The sequence below is a fragment of the Setaria italica genome, chromosome VII, assembly GCF_000263155.2.
Source record: "Setaria italica strain Yugu1 chromosome VII, Setaria_italica_v2.0, whole genome shotgun sequence".
Taxonomy (NCBI): Eukaryota; Viridiplantae; Streptophyta; class Magnoliopsida; order Poales; family Poaceae; genus Setaria; species Setaria italica.
Genome location: NC_028456.1, coordinates 23,143,385 through 23,157,362, shown reverse-complemented (window position 1 = coordinate 23,157,362; position 13,978 = coordinate 23,143,385). Strand labels below are relative to the sequence as shown.

The 13,978-nt window shown below is 49.9% G+C and overlaps 2 protein-coding genes and 1 long non-coding RNA gene across 3 annotated transcripts; 2 read left to right on the top strand and 1 right to left on the bottom strand.

The window, feature by feature from the left end:
* The first annotated feature begins 2,879 nt into the window (after window positions 1-2,879).
* LOC101763986 (mitochondrial inner membrane protease ATP23) lies at window positions 2,880-5,039 on the top strand. Its single transcript, XM_004975935.3, has 5 exons — window positions 2,880-3,064; window positions 3,192-3,307; window positions 3,966-4,103; window positions 4,283-4,366; window positions 4,678-5,039. Exons 1-5 carry the CDS (start codon window positions 2,932-2,934, stop codon window positions 4,810-4,812), a joined length of 606 nt encoding a protein of 201 aa, XP_004975992.1. The 5' UTR covers window positions 2,880-2,931; the 3' UTR covers window positions 4,813-5,039.
* A 2,516-nt stretch (window positions 5,040-7,555) lies between these two features.
* On the top strand, window positions 7,556-8,528 carry LOC111258046. Its single transcript, XR_002678671.1, has 2 exons — window positions 7,556-7,693; window positions 7,826-8,528. It is a non-coding gene; the product is annotated as an uncharacterized LOC111258046 (long non-coding RNA).
* Window positions 8,529-10,912: 2,384 nt separating this feature from the next.
* Window positions 10,913-13,177, bottom strand: LOC101763180 (BTB/POZ and TAZ domain-containing protein 2). Its single transcript, XM_004975933.4, has 3 exons — window positions 12,722-13,177; window positions 11,858-12,642; window positions 10,913-11,422 (listed from the first exon to the last, which is right to left on the bottom strand). Exons 1-3 carry the CDS (start codon window positions 12,821-12,823, stop codon window positions 11,248-11,250), a joined length of 1,062 nt encoding a protein of 353 aa, XP_004975990.1. The 5' UTR covers window positions 12,824-13,177; the 3' UTR covers window positions 10,913-11,247.
* Window positions 13,178-13,978: the final 801 nt, after the last annotated feature.

Here is a 13,978-nt window from a genome sequence, read left to right as displayed (position 1 = left end):
AGCTGGTGCACCCACCTTTGACCGGAATAAACGGCTCTCCTCTAATCCATTTTCTGATTCTTTTGTTTTCTGCTACCGGAACAGCACATTTTTTCCAGGTAGAAGTGGAAGTAGAAATGAACTGTTTTCTTTTTTTTTACCTCGTGCGAAATTTCATAATGCTATCCTTAATAACCTCAAAAAAATCCTTCAACCAAAACCGTTAGGAACTAGAAGTTAAAAAGAATCATTGTCAACCTTTCTGCGTTTTTTTAATAATGTAGAAGTATCACTAACTTCTTTTTTGAATTTTTTAGAAAATAGAAATAGTCCTGCCTCTGCGAAAGCACACAGAATATCTTCTTTTTTTGATGCCGAACTATTTCATTTCAACATCAATGTGGCCTCTAATGTAACACTTTGAAGTAGAGATATCCATGACAAAAATACTTCTTCCTCCGTCCTCCACTCCTCCTTTCTTTCCTCATGCACATTTCGCCTAAGCACAATATTAAGGGCTTTGGGAAGACCAAAGTAACCATACTTAGTTTATTTGCTCTCATGCAACATCTCCTTTTCATATTTAAGCTAGGCTCTTTGCAGCAGCACGAGCCCTTTGCTGTAGTGTAGGAGCTACGACTCCCTGTAATCTTCAACAGGCAATCAAATCTCTGTTCCCGCCCTGTCTCCGTACGTACTTGTACAGTGTGCTGCTGGTTCTAGATCCTCAGTCTAAAGTTTATTCCGTGTCATATCGAATATTCGGAGGCTAATTATGAGGACTAAATATGAGTTAATTATAAAACTAATTACACAGATGGAGGCTCAACGGCGAGACGAATCTATTAAACCTAATTAATCCATCATTAGCAAATGGTTACTGTAGCAACACATTGTCAAATCATGGACTAACTAGGCTTAATAGATTCATCTCGCCGTTTAGCCTCCATCTGTGCAATGAATTTTGTAAATAGTCTATATTTAATATTTCTAATTAGTATCTAAGTATTCGATGTGACAGGAACTAAACTTTAGCATGAGGATCCAAACACCCCCTTATTAGGCCGGCCGGACCATGGTGTCTATACGAACACGACGCCTAGCCCGAAAACTAAACACACTTGCCTGAACAGGAGCACGGGACGTGGATACATTGCAGTACCCGCGCATCAGGTGCAGGGAGAGCAGCACCAGTGTCACGTCGACACCATTCGAGGGCTGTAGCGTGAACGTCGTTTTCGTGGACCCTGCAGCAAACAAAAACATTACAATTCCACAACCTGACACCCTCCTTTTTACCGTGCCGTGCTCCCACGCCATGCAGCCCGCAACACACTGTGACATGCAAGAAATATATTCTATTCGTTCATGGGTGCGCACGGTTCGGCTGTTGTTTGACGGTCGATTTTGTTTCTGGCACTTTGCAAGAAATAGAAGTCGACTGTCACTACGTGCAAAGTTCGTTTTTCGATTTTGGCGCACGCTGGAGCTGCCCTGATGGTTCAGGGGGGCATCCGTGTTCTTCTGACCATGATGCGCTATCATTAACGATGCCCCCAGCTTTACTTGACTTCTCTCTGCCCTCTGAACCGAGCACTGGCTTAAACGATGCCTAACTCATGGCAAGTTCCGAGCGATGGAGCGAGGCGGCGGAGGAGGCCGGGGGAGGAAAGCAAGCCATACATTGAGCCAAATTACATGCTCGTAGGATTAGGAAGGAGTACTCTTTTTCTTCGAAAAGTTTGCAGGAGCACTGCACTGTCATTTAGGAAGAAGAGCAAGCAAGTCTTAGAGGCACATGCAATCAGTGATGCCGGCCCCCGTGCTGCCGCTGCGTGCCGTGGCATCGATGATTGGGTCCTGGGCACGTGCCCAAAGCCTCGCTCCCGAAAGATTCTCAACTCGTTCCGTGGTATGCCTCGCCTGCGAGCAGTGGTCATCGGGCATCAGTACGTGCACTCCTGACCCCTGCTGTTCCTAGCGTTGTTTGTCCCATGCATTTATATTATTCTCTTGCTGTATGCACAGCATGCATCACCGATCCTCTCACCAGGGAAAAGAAAATGTGTGGAAATTCCACTTGAGCGTCTCTTAGGCACGGTACGTGCAATAAGAGAAGAAAAGGTTCTTTGCATTGGCACACTGTACGTGCAGTGGATCTCGAGCTGAGAAAGCGAGGATACCTGATCAGAGTCAGGCAGAGCGGGTCCAGACAAGCGACGCAGGTCTCCCCGGTGCACTGTGGTCTCGTGCGCCGCACGAACGCCGCGGGAAACGGGAGCAGTTAGTCTCCCTTGGATTCTTTTTTTTTATATATAAAGGTCCCTTGGATTCTTGAGCGGGCGGGCGACGAGGCGGGCCTGGATCCGCGTCTGCTTGGCGCCACGTGCGTGGCACACTGGTTCCGGTTCCAGATCGGCCGACGGACGCGGATAAACAAACGAAAGGTGCTTCTGCTATACGTGCTCCGCTCGACTAGGGCTCGGGTGGTAGAGAACTCCGGTGGCTTGTCCCGTTGCCGCTTGTCGTCCCGGGTTCCCTCGTCCCTGCCTGCTTCGGCGCTCGTAAACCAAGCACAACCTCCTTCCTCCTGCTGCTTCAGCATCGATCTCGCCTTTTCCAACTTGAAGGCACATGAATCTCCAAATTGAAGCGCATGGATCAATTTGGAGGTTCACGTGCTGTGATCTGCAAACTGTTCGTTCTCCCTAGTTTGTTCGTGTTCTTCAGCGTAAAACGGTCCATCGAGAGAGGCGGCGTTCGACGGCCCAACCAAGCAGCACGATGAGGCCCATTCACTTCACGGCCCATAAATTCACCGAGGCCCAAATCTCGAAAAGCAACACAACGAACGGAACGACTAAACCTAAAACGGCTATTCGGTTAAACACAACCTGCACGCAGCCGCCGGCGGGGGGGATCGGGGAGAGAGAGAGAGAGAGATAGAGAGAGATGGCGGAGGGGCAGGGCGGCGCCGGCGGCGCGGCGGGTGTCCGCGCGGAGGCCGAGTCCTCCTCCGAGCGGCGAACCCAGCCCGCCATGTCGCGCGAGGACTGCGTCGCGGGCATCCGTTCGGCGCTCAAACGTACGCTCCCCCCGCCACACCTCTCGACGGCCGCGCACCACCGCCGCCGGCCGTATCTCCCTCCCTCCCTCGAGGTTGCTGCGCGTGACCTCCCCGTGCTTACCCGTGCTCTCGATCCGATGGGCAGATCCGACGGTGCGGTTCCTGAGGGAGCAGATGGAGAAGGCCGGCTGTAAGGTCTTTCCGAGCCTCATCCTGGCGACCAACTGCTCCAGCGCCGGCGGCTACGGCAGCGGGGAAGGGGTACGCTGCTCTTTATCTCCCTTTTAGCACCATCGTTTTGCTGCCAAAGGATCGTCGCGATTGACACTGTATAAGCAGAGGCTTATGTTGACCGGTAGCACTGCTGTTATAAATGTTGAAGTACTTGGAACGTGCCTCTCTGCTAGTAATTCCTAACAATTCAGTGCAACATTATTTCTGAAATTCTGGTGGGACGTGACGTGCCATGAACAATCTAGTCCTAATTGGCAGACAACACATGATGGACCTTTACCCTTTACCCCTCTATCTGATAGTATGACTAGATAGTATCTCGGTATTAAGATGCCAAAAGCGTTATTATATCTTCTTGTGAAACCAAAAGATGTTGGTAGCAGTGTAGATTGTTATACTTAATGCTCATTGCTGGGACATTACTGAAACTTGGGTATTTGGGCAGCGTCAAGTTATTGTGTAATGTTTTGTTCTCATTTTACTTGCAACACAACAGTTGAGTTGAGCTCATTGTTGACGCGGATATAAACCCCATATCTTATATTCAGTAGTATTATAGATCATAATAACTGTGTGCTTATGAAACTGCGAACACATCATTGATTTTTCGTTTTGCACTGTATATTTTCAATTTTCAACTACTGAGGACATAATAGGCTTACTTTTTCTAATGACTTTTGCCCAGATAAAAGTGTGCTGCAATCACATGACACTTCAAGATGAGATAAATCAGGTTATTATTCATGAAATGATTCATGCTTATGATGACTGCGTTGGCAAGAATATGGACTGGAAGAATTGTGCTCACCATGCTTGCTCCGAGGTAAGAACAAAATTGCGTTGTTAATAGAGTTCTTGTCATGTCTTGTTGCATGAAACTTATCCTCAATTTAGAATAATGCTGATTTTGAAACTTATCCTCAGTTTAGAGTAATGCATAATTTTTCTTATGAAGGAGTGAGTTGTGTATATCATTGACTTATGTGTGTTTTATGTTCTTAGATTCGAGCCAATCACCTTAGTGGTGATTGCCATTACAAACGTGAATTGTTGCGTGGTTTCATGAAGATAAGGGGTCATGAGCAAGTAAGTGTCTTTTCTGCCGTAGTGACTTGTTCTAAAGTTATAGATCACATGTGCTTTGGTACTTAGCTGTTTTTGCTGTGCTCAGACATGTGTGACCTCTTTGTATATGAACTGCTGAACATTCAAATCCAGTTTATTTATGTTGGCGGTAAAATACTTGGTTAATTGTAATATAAAGAGCATTTAAGGATATTGAGATTTTTCTGAGTTCCAGTGGTTCCCTAAGGGCTTGTTTTAGCTTCTACTGATATCTTATAATTAAAACGTTTTACTAATGTTTTCTGTTGTGACACCTCTCTGTGTTCCTGAAGGATTGTGTCAGAAGGCGGGCTCTGATGTCTCTCAAGAACAACCCATACTGTTCCGAGGCCGCTGCAAAAGATGCAATTGAAGCTGTATGGAATATATGCTACAATGACACGCGCCCATTCGATAGAGCTCCATAGAGTCTTTTCACAATTGAAATACAGGAGCTACATTTGTGTGCATACATGCAGGGATATTTTTTTATTCCCTTAAAGAAATTGTATTTCAGCAAAATGCAACAACAAAATCCACGCATGACTCTGAGCATTGTGGTGAATTAGTTAGTGTAATTCGTTTCTTTTGTGTGTCATGCTGTGACAAACTTTATAATAAGTTAAACAGAGAATTTTTTTTTTCTGTGGCAAAATGTTGTTGAATGTTCTTTGCTGTTTCTTCATATTTGTTTTTTTATAGGATTCTTTTATATTTGTTAGCTTCAAAGCGATGGCATGGTATCACTTGAGACTGCACAATCGACTTCCACAGAAAAAAGCTAAACATCAGCCTGAATGTTTTCGCTTTGATGAACACGACTTGGCCTTCTGGGTGTTTGATTTGTGTTATTCGAGCCGTGGCTGTCTGATTCATTCTGCAGATCGAGTTCCGGTTGTCTCTACGGCTCCGTTGCCCACGCAGGGACGCCGGTTGGGCAGTGGCGGACTCGAGGTGATAGTCATACTTAAGATAATTTGACTTATGACAAAACTTGACAAACCTATAATTGCCTTCTTTTTTGGATGGAAGTTTGCACAAAATAAGTTGCAAGTCAATGTCGTACAAGCTGCCATCAATAAATTTACGGATCTGCATAATGTTGGTAATATTTTGTGGTCTGCAAACATGCTCTACAGACTGAGATCTCATCTTGTGTTCCGGTAAATGCCAAACAAGCTAGAAGGATAATGGTCACTGGTCAGGCACACTAAATAGGAGATTATGCATGCTCAATAATGTGCATACATTCGTAATGCACTCTTGTTTGTCGAACTTACTTGGGTGGGTTCATATCTCAAGTTTTCCCTGAGTCAGTAAATGGTCACGTCACACATGTGCTCGAAAATCATGGACGTCTGTTTCAGCTAAACACAAGCTGAGCCTGGCTAGCATATACTATGATCTATCACGGTTGCCATGCAAGTTCCAGTGAAGATCCGGGTCTACTTGAAGCTGCCATAGTACTAGAACGTGTTTGAGTATGAAATTCAGTACTATCACACGGCACTCTAGTACTACTCCCACTCCCAATCTTCACCATTCTCCCGAGATTTTTGCTTTTATGCAGGAAGGGAATACTGGGATTCTCTCGGCGGCCTTCACCACTGCTGCACATTACAAACGTGAACAATTGCGTGGCTATCTACCTGAATATATGGGATCACGAGCAAGCAAAAGCCCCTAATGCTGACTTTCCATGGAGCCCATATATGGCATTTGTCTCTAGTGCGTCCCTTTCTTTTCTTTTATCTTTTTCTGTATTCTATTATTAACGCATATGCGTGCTTATGAACTATCCAGTATTCCTGTTCAATCTAGCTTTTGTCAGCAGCAGAATGGATGGTTGCAATAGTCAAGCATAGAGAACCACTGATGATATTGGGATTTCTATATTCAGGATCATGCTTTTCCAGTTAAACAGTTGCCTAATCGAAATCTGTCTCTGGCAGTTACTACATTTCTGAAGGAAATGTCAAGAGGCGAACTCTGAATTCTGATGTCTGTCAAGAACAGCCAATAGCTAGCCCATGCAGAGACTAACAGATGATCTAGCGAAAGCATGATGTTGGGTATCCTGAATGTAGATTCAACCTGTGTATTGATCCTGCTCAAGCTAACTGGATTGGTATCCCAAGCTCAAGATCCTGATATGGTAAGTGGCGACAGTATCATGTTATATATATACCCACAATCTCCAGCGCTATCACCAATCTACTTTCACAAAGTATTAGGGCACTAAAATACTATTATTGTCTGTTCCTGCTAAAGGCAACTTAAGCAGCATGGCTAATCCAAGACAACATATTAAGCTACACATAGACTAGGTACCTAATGATGTTACATTCATCTCTGTATGCAGGTTTCAGGCTGATCTTGACGAGCCCTAAAATATTGTATAAAGAAGACATCCTGAGGTGTTTGTTGTAACAGAAAAGAGCAGCATCAAAGATTCAAAGTATGATCATCCCGACGATCACTACCCAGAAGCTATCTACTTTCACAAACTATCAGGGTACTTAAAGTGGCAATAGCCCTGCCATTCTAGCGCTGCTGCCTCTCTTTCAGCTTAAAAACAGTCGTGAGGACAGCCAATCTTCAGAGACCACTGGCAGCTAGGAGTAGCGAAACAATCAACCAATGGCACGGCAAACTGTCCACTATTCAAGAACATTTGCACAACACTAGAGTATTAGTAAGCAAATCCAGGCTACACTCAGAGGCCATGAGCCTACTGAAGAACCTAGAACAATTTAACAAAAACCATGCTTAGTTAGTGACACCTTTAGTGGATTCAAAAACCCACAATGTTTACTACTTAATATCGGCCTTGGTATTCGTGTGCGTGGTTCGCTCGGGCGAGTGGAGCTCACATGAACCCCCAATAAACTAGCTCATCAGCTCTCGGCCCCAAAAAGCCATGGCAGGGCCGCGAGCTTAAACAAAAGGCGCGAGCTCCAGAAACAATAGATTCTTCTCATGGGATGCGTCCCTCTCTCGAAGGCCGAGGACTGGGAGGGGGACAGGATGGAGGTATTAAAACTCGAAACACTGCATCGCCTAGAGCCAAATCTCCTGTGTCTTTGACTTACGAGCTGTGCTCCCAACTGTCTTTGACGAGCCGTGCCTCTATATATCCACACACAGTCGTCACACACGCTTGCAGATGCGAGGAGGTAGGTGAGACCGACCGTGAGAACGAACACAGGTGAGAAGCAGGAAGCATGGCGTTGCTTGGGGTTGCGAGGCTGGTCGCTTTGGTGCTCTTGGCAGTCTTCTGTTCGTCGCTTCATCAACAAGCAGGCGTTGGTGAGTCATCTACTGCTACATGCTTTGCTCATCTTCACTGCTGCAACTGCAAACTCTCCCAGCCTGAATATTCGCTGTTAACTGATCACTGAGTTCTGAAAGACTGAAACCTTCTACTTTTGGATTGGTAAGGTGCTATTAGGTTGCATGACAGAAGGCAGCACGCCCAGCAGTGGACGGAGGAGAGGGATCGGTTTAGGTCATACATGACCATGGACTACCATCCATGGCGCCGGCGCGTGCCGAAGCACAACTGATTCAGCTAGTTGGCCTCGCGTAGCATCATCAGGAAGCCTGATGCTTTCAGCTCCCTGTCCATTCTTCAGGCTCCAGCAGCAGCAGCAGCATTCAACGAAGCATGATGGGAGACAGGACAAAACGGGCGTTCTGATGATCTCAGCTCACTGTCGATTAATCAGTCTGCAGCAGCATTAGCAGCATCTTGTTGAAGGCTTGAAGCATGATGACAGACGGGAGAAGTTGATGTTTTGATTCTTTTCCTTGCAGCTGTATGTGTATCTACGTGTCCAGCGTGCAGCTCTACGCACGCAAATTTTGCCCTCCTTACCAAAGGTTATTTGCTAGATATTATATATACCCACCAGTTATAGCACTAGTACTAGTAATTAGTGTTTAGTCTCTGTTACATCTTTGTAATAAGTTTAAGGTCTTGTAGTTTGGTTGGTTAGTAGAGAGTAGCCGCTTTTTCTGTAAGTGAAGTAGGAGCTAGAGTGAAATGTTCAGACCTGGAAATGCTTATGTACTGAACATGCCGATCATAAGGGAATAAGTGAACTGAAGGAGCATTTGCTACACTGTTCCTCTGGTAGTTCAATCGGCTCTTCCTTTTCTTTCCATTTACTTTTATTTTCTGAGGAAGTTCATGAGCTTATTTTTGTTGGTGGTAATAATAAGGTGTCAAGGTCTTGCAGTTTTGCTTGGTAAACTATCTGCTTCTGTGAGTGAAATACAAGGTAGACAGATAAAGTTCAGACTTGCAAATTCTTATGTAAGTTCAGAGTTACCAATGCTTATGTACTGAACATGTCGACCATAGTGGAAGTACACTGAAGGAGTATTGGGTTCATTGTTGCCTAAGAGTTCCATCAGCTCCTTTTTCCCCCCTTCCTTCTCTGACGATATTCAGTTTGTTCACCAGGTTATCGCTGATTCCCTTTTTCTTGTGCTAGACTGCTGACTGGTGTTATTGTTGACCGTTGATATGCGGCGAGCGGCGTCCTGTCTCCTTTTCTAGCTTCGTTAGATATTCAGAATACAGTTTCTAGCTTCTTTCAGGTTCCTCTTCAGCAGAAAACGCACCCAGAGAAGAGAAATGAAATGGCACGACACCAGTGGCACATCACAGCTGCCCCCGATGGGGCTTAGCACTTGAAACTTTCCTCTTGGTTTGAATCAACAGCAAATCTCTGTCGTGCTATTGGAACTAAGCGCCCCTTGTTCCAACAGTACGTCTTACAACACATGCTATGCCGCATTTCCGTGTTTAGTAGCTCAAACATGCTACGTGCTACAGCAGTGCAGTGTTGGTTTCATGACGTGAAATAAAATATTCAAGCGCTTAAAAAAAAACAAACATTCCATCCTCTGCGTCACCGATGCATACGGCCGTAACAGTAAGCTTTGCTGACCAGAAAAAGTACAGCATCTTGAGAGTTTCAAGCTGGGTGAATGGTGATCACCCATTTTGCGAGTGGCGTGGATCCCTAAAAGGAGCGTTCCTGCCTTTTTGCCGAATGTGCCGCGAAATCACCGGGTGCATTACATTTACATACCGCGGCCGCGTTCTCCTCCGGTGTCCGATCCTGTTCATATCGGCGGACGGCGGCCCGGCCTCGCTTTGCGTTTCGCCAGCCGTACAAGCAGACCAAAAGGCTTGCTCCTACCGCCGATCGAAAGAAAAGCAGGTGAGCAGGCAGCGATCACATGCGATCGCCTGGGGCTCCGCGGAAAACACAAACAGAGTGTCTCCGGGGGGTCAGAACGGTGTCTAGGCTTTTGACCCACCACCTGTTTGACCCACCACCGTGGCGTGGCGCGGAATGGCGCGGCCCCTTCGGGAGCGTTGCCTTTTCGGAGCCCCTTCATCAGACGTGCCGCCTGCTCGCCGCCGTAAGGCGGTGGCCGGCGGGCTCCTCCACGGCTGCACCATCCAGCCGTTGATCACGACGGCGATGCATACTCGTTGGCCACCGGCCAGTGCTTTTGGCTGTCGTGGCGATAGGCCTGGGCGTGGGCGGGGAAGCCGGGGAAAGGCGAGCGGGCAAATGATAGGCCGCACTGCAAAAAAAGAAATATTACGTACGCGCGCATGCAGAGAGTGTGCGGCTTTGGAGCAGCGATCTTGGACGTGTGGTACTACTCCGGTACGAAGAGGAGGTATGTCACCGCGAAGCCTGTTCGCCGGTGGATGTCGGCCACCGGATTGAGGCGTCGAGAGCTCCAACTCCCAACTCGACCGTACTCGGAGGGAGAACAAGGGGCACGCGAGGCAAGCGAGGACTCCGAGGGCCGACACGAGCGGCCGTACAGCGCGGTGGTTAAAAGAACCCGCAACCGAGACGACGCCGGGGGCCCTGCAGCGAGAGACGAGATACGTGCACCGAACCGGACGCTGGCGGTGCGGTGGTGGTCTGGCCGAGGTCGAGGCCAAGGCGGGGGAGGGGCGACGTGGTTGGCGGCCTGGCCGAGGGACGGACGTGTGACCTTGTGGTCGCGCTCGCTCGGCCGTGGAGACCGAGGCCGCGCACGGGGCCGGACGGGGACGAGCAGAGCAGAGCAGGGCCGCCCTCGACACGAGGCCTGGCGCGCCGCGCTCGCCAACGCCCCCGCGCCCCGCCGTGCCGTGCCGCCGCTGGCGGTTGGCCTATTGCCTTGCTCGTTCATACGACCGGTGGCAAGGTTTATATTTCGGAAAAAAAAGGGTCTGGGGTTGGGAAAGCAAAAGCGGTTAGCTCCGCCGTAAGTCCAGCCAAGGCCACCGGTGTTCGCGATAATGGGGGAAATCAAATGAGGCCCATTTATCTGCTCGGGCGGGGCAAGAAGAAGTCGTTCTCCGTTCGTCAACATTTATTGGTGGCCCATGAACGTTGGGCCGAATTTAATCAAGGGCCGAGCCTCGGCAACATAGGCCTTGGGCCTTTACGTACGTACGTGGCCCAATAGATTCTAGCCCATAAATTGATTAAAATAACAAGAGTATGCAAAGCTATTATAATAACATTTCTATAAAAAACTATTATAATAACAAATCTGCTTCTGACTTATAATATATACCAAGTCTAAGTTGAATACACATATATTAAATATCTATATAATACTACCGTCCTAATCTCCCTATCTCCAAAAAAAAATATACATTTCCTATCCTGCATGAACCGGCTCCGCCTAAATTTTCGTTCAGACCGGCTCATGCCAGACTCATGGCGAGCGTCGCATTGCCGTAGCCCCAACGGCCAAAACTTTGCAGGAGGATTTCGGGCTACGGCGAAATCATGCATGCCAGATGGAGACGGCTCCGCGCGTGACTCCGATTTTCATCTCAATTTCGCCCATTTGCTGCTGCCGATGTACCTCGCCCATGACATGGCCACAACCTCCGGCACCCGCCTGTCGGCCAGGCCGGCCATCGCCCTGGCCCTCGCCACCTTCTTCACCAGCAGCCGCCATGTCTTGTCCGCCTTCTCCGTCCGCATCCTCGCCGCGAAATGGCTGCGCACAAGTTAACAAAGAACACGTCAGAATCCCCAATCCTGAGCACGCGATGAGAAAATAATCTAGCTGCGAGTATCTGGTGCGCTACGCTACGCATGGATCGATCCGATATTTTGATAGAGATCCTCAGAGAGGCTGTGCCCTGCCGTTCGCGTCGTTGTCACGGAAATGATTGGAAAACTATGCCCGTACGAGTACGAGCACGAGCGGAACGAGTCCTATTCGCAGAGCGGGCATCTCGCTGGCCAACAAGATTCTTGGTTGGCGATCGATGGGCATCGTACGATCGCCCGGACTGATTTGTCTGGACCCTCGTGGAGCCATGAAGCTGGAGCCCAGATCAAAAGATCGTCCTGGCGTCCTGCTGCCGGGAGAGATCTATCGATTCACCGTTCGCAGAAGGAAGTAAAAAATGCCGGCCAGTCATCTCACCTGCAGAGCGGGACGCGGCACGGCCGGTCCAGCTCCTGCTCCGCCGGCCGGTCGCAGACGGCGGCGTGTAGGCGGAAGAGCTGCAGCAAGCGCTTGCACCGCGCGCATCCGCCCGGCGCGGCCTTGCGCGCGCAGGCCGCGAAGTGCCGCATCAGCAGCCGCAGGCCCTGGCAGGTGGCGTCGTCGTCCTCCCTAGCGCACGGCTTGCCGGTGCCGCCCGTGGTCGAGCACGCGTCGTCGGCGGCGGCGAAGATGCGGTCGAGCGAGTCCATGGCCTCGGCGAGCTGCCGGCAAGCCTCCCGCGACGCCCGCTCCCGCGCCCACCGCTCCCGGCGCCGGTACGCGTCCTCCAGCAGCTGGAGGAGCTCCAGCTCCAGCGCCGGGTCGTGGCGCCGGGCGAAGCGCCACCCGTCGGAGGCCTCGACGGCGGCGAGGTCCTTGTCGGCCACGCGCGCGCATGCCGCACGCAGCCGCGGCGCGTCGCAAAGCCCCGCCAGCTTGAGCATGTCCACGGCGCGGTCCGGCGTGAGCCGCGCCGACACGACCGCCTCCGCCGCGCGCTTCAGCCATCCGACCCGGTATGCGTGCGCCAGCGCCAGCAGCTGCGGCCCGTGCGCCGCCACCACCTCCTCCTCCGCCCCGGTCCCGGGGTCCACCCTGGAGGCGTAGAGGAGGTGGAGGAACGCGAGGACGGCGTCCGAGGGCACGCCGAGCACGCGGATGGTGCACTGGCCGCCGCGCCACGCCCTGTCGATCATCCTCTCCAGCACCGGCGACGCCGAGGCCTGCAAACCGAAACGATCAGCAACCACGCCAGGGGAAACAGAAGCAAACCGATCCGCGAAAGATGAGCCGGCGGCTTACGAGGACGTAGGAGTGCGCGGCGATGGTCTGGCCGTCGGAGGTGACGATCCGCACGTCGGCCGCCGACGCCCGGAGCGCGTCGAGGTCCGCGTACAGCGCCATGGATTCTCCTCCCCTCCCCTGACCCCTGCCTGAGACCCTGCCCTCCTAAGTAATCGATCGAGGCAGCAACAAAAGGCGCCCCTGCCCAAGGGCGAATGAAGGCTGACAGCCTGGCGGCGAGCGCGATCTTAACGAACCGGCGCAAGAATGGATCGTCTCCCAAGCCTCGTGGAACGCAACGACGAACGGATTCGGAGATGGAGCAGCAGCTCGAGCTCAGCGACAGCTATATAGGGAGCGGGGGAGGCGGGAGGCGATATCTCTGCGGAGGAGACAGCTATGCTACGCGGGTTTCGCAACGAGCGAGGAAGGCGAATTCGGGCTCGAGCGCAACGGCACGGCGTTGGGCCGACGCGTCGGTGGCCATTCCCGGGACTAGGATCCGAGTCAGCAGGGCGATCTCGGGTGAGGCCGCCACCAGGGAGGGGACGCGGACGACACGTCAGCGCGAGCGCTGGCCACTAGTTCGGCGAGGGGAGATTTGGTTGGGGGTGGGTTCTTTTCGCGGCTACCTGCTGCTGAAGGGACAAATCTGGTCCTGGAAGTAGAAATCACTCGTGATAGGTTACGCGTAGTTACAATTAGTTACAATTAATTAGACTGTTTCAATGCGGTTTGTTACTTCTTGTTTCAGCACGGTTAATCGTGGCTGAGCAGTGCATGCATCCAAGAAAAGATAAAACTGCTCATGCCATCTTAGCCCTTGTTCTCTTTACTCCAAACTCCCAACTTTAACACTATGCAAAAAGAAGATTCCCCATCACATCAAACTTGCGGTACATGCATGGAGTACTAAATGTAGACGAAATCAAAAACTATTTGCACAGTTTTGTTGTACTTTGCGAGACGAATCTTTTGAGCCTAATTAGTCAATATTTGGACAATAATTCACAGATACAAACGAAACGCTACAGTGTTGCTACACTAAGGGGGCGTTTTCTTCCCGTGTCTTATTTTTAGCACGTGTCACATCGAATGTTTAGATACTAATTAGGAGTAGTAAACGTAGACTATTTACAAAACCAATTACATAAGTGGGAATCTTAAACGGCGGAGACGAATCTATTAAAGCCTAAATTAAGCCCTAATTAATCCCATCCATTAGCAAATATTTACCTGGTGCAACCCATTTGTAAATCCATGGGACTAATTAAG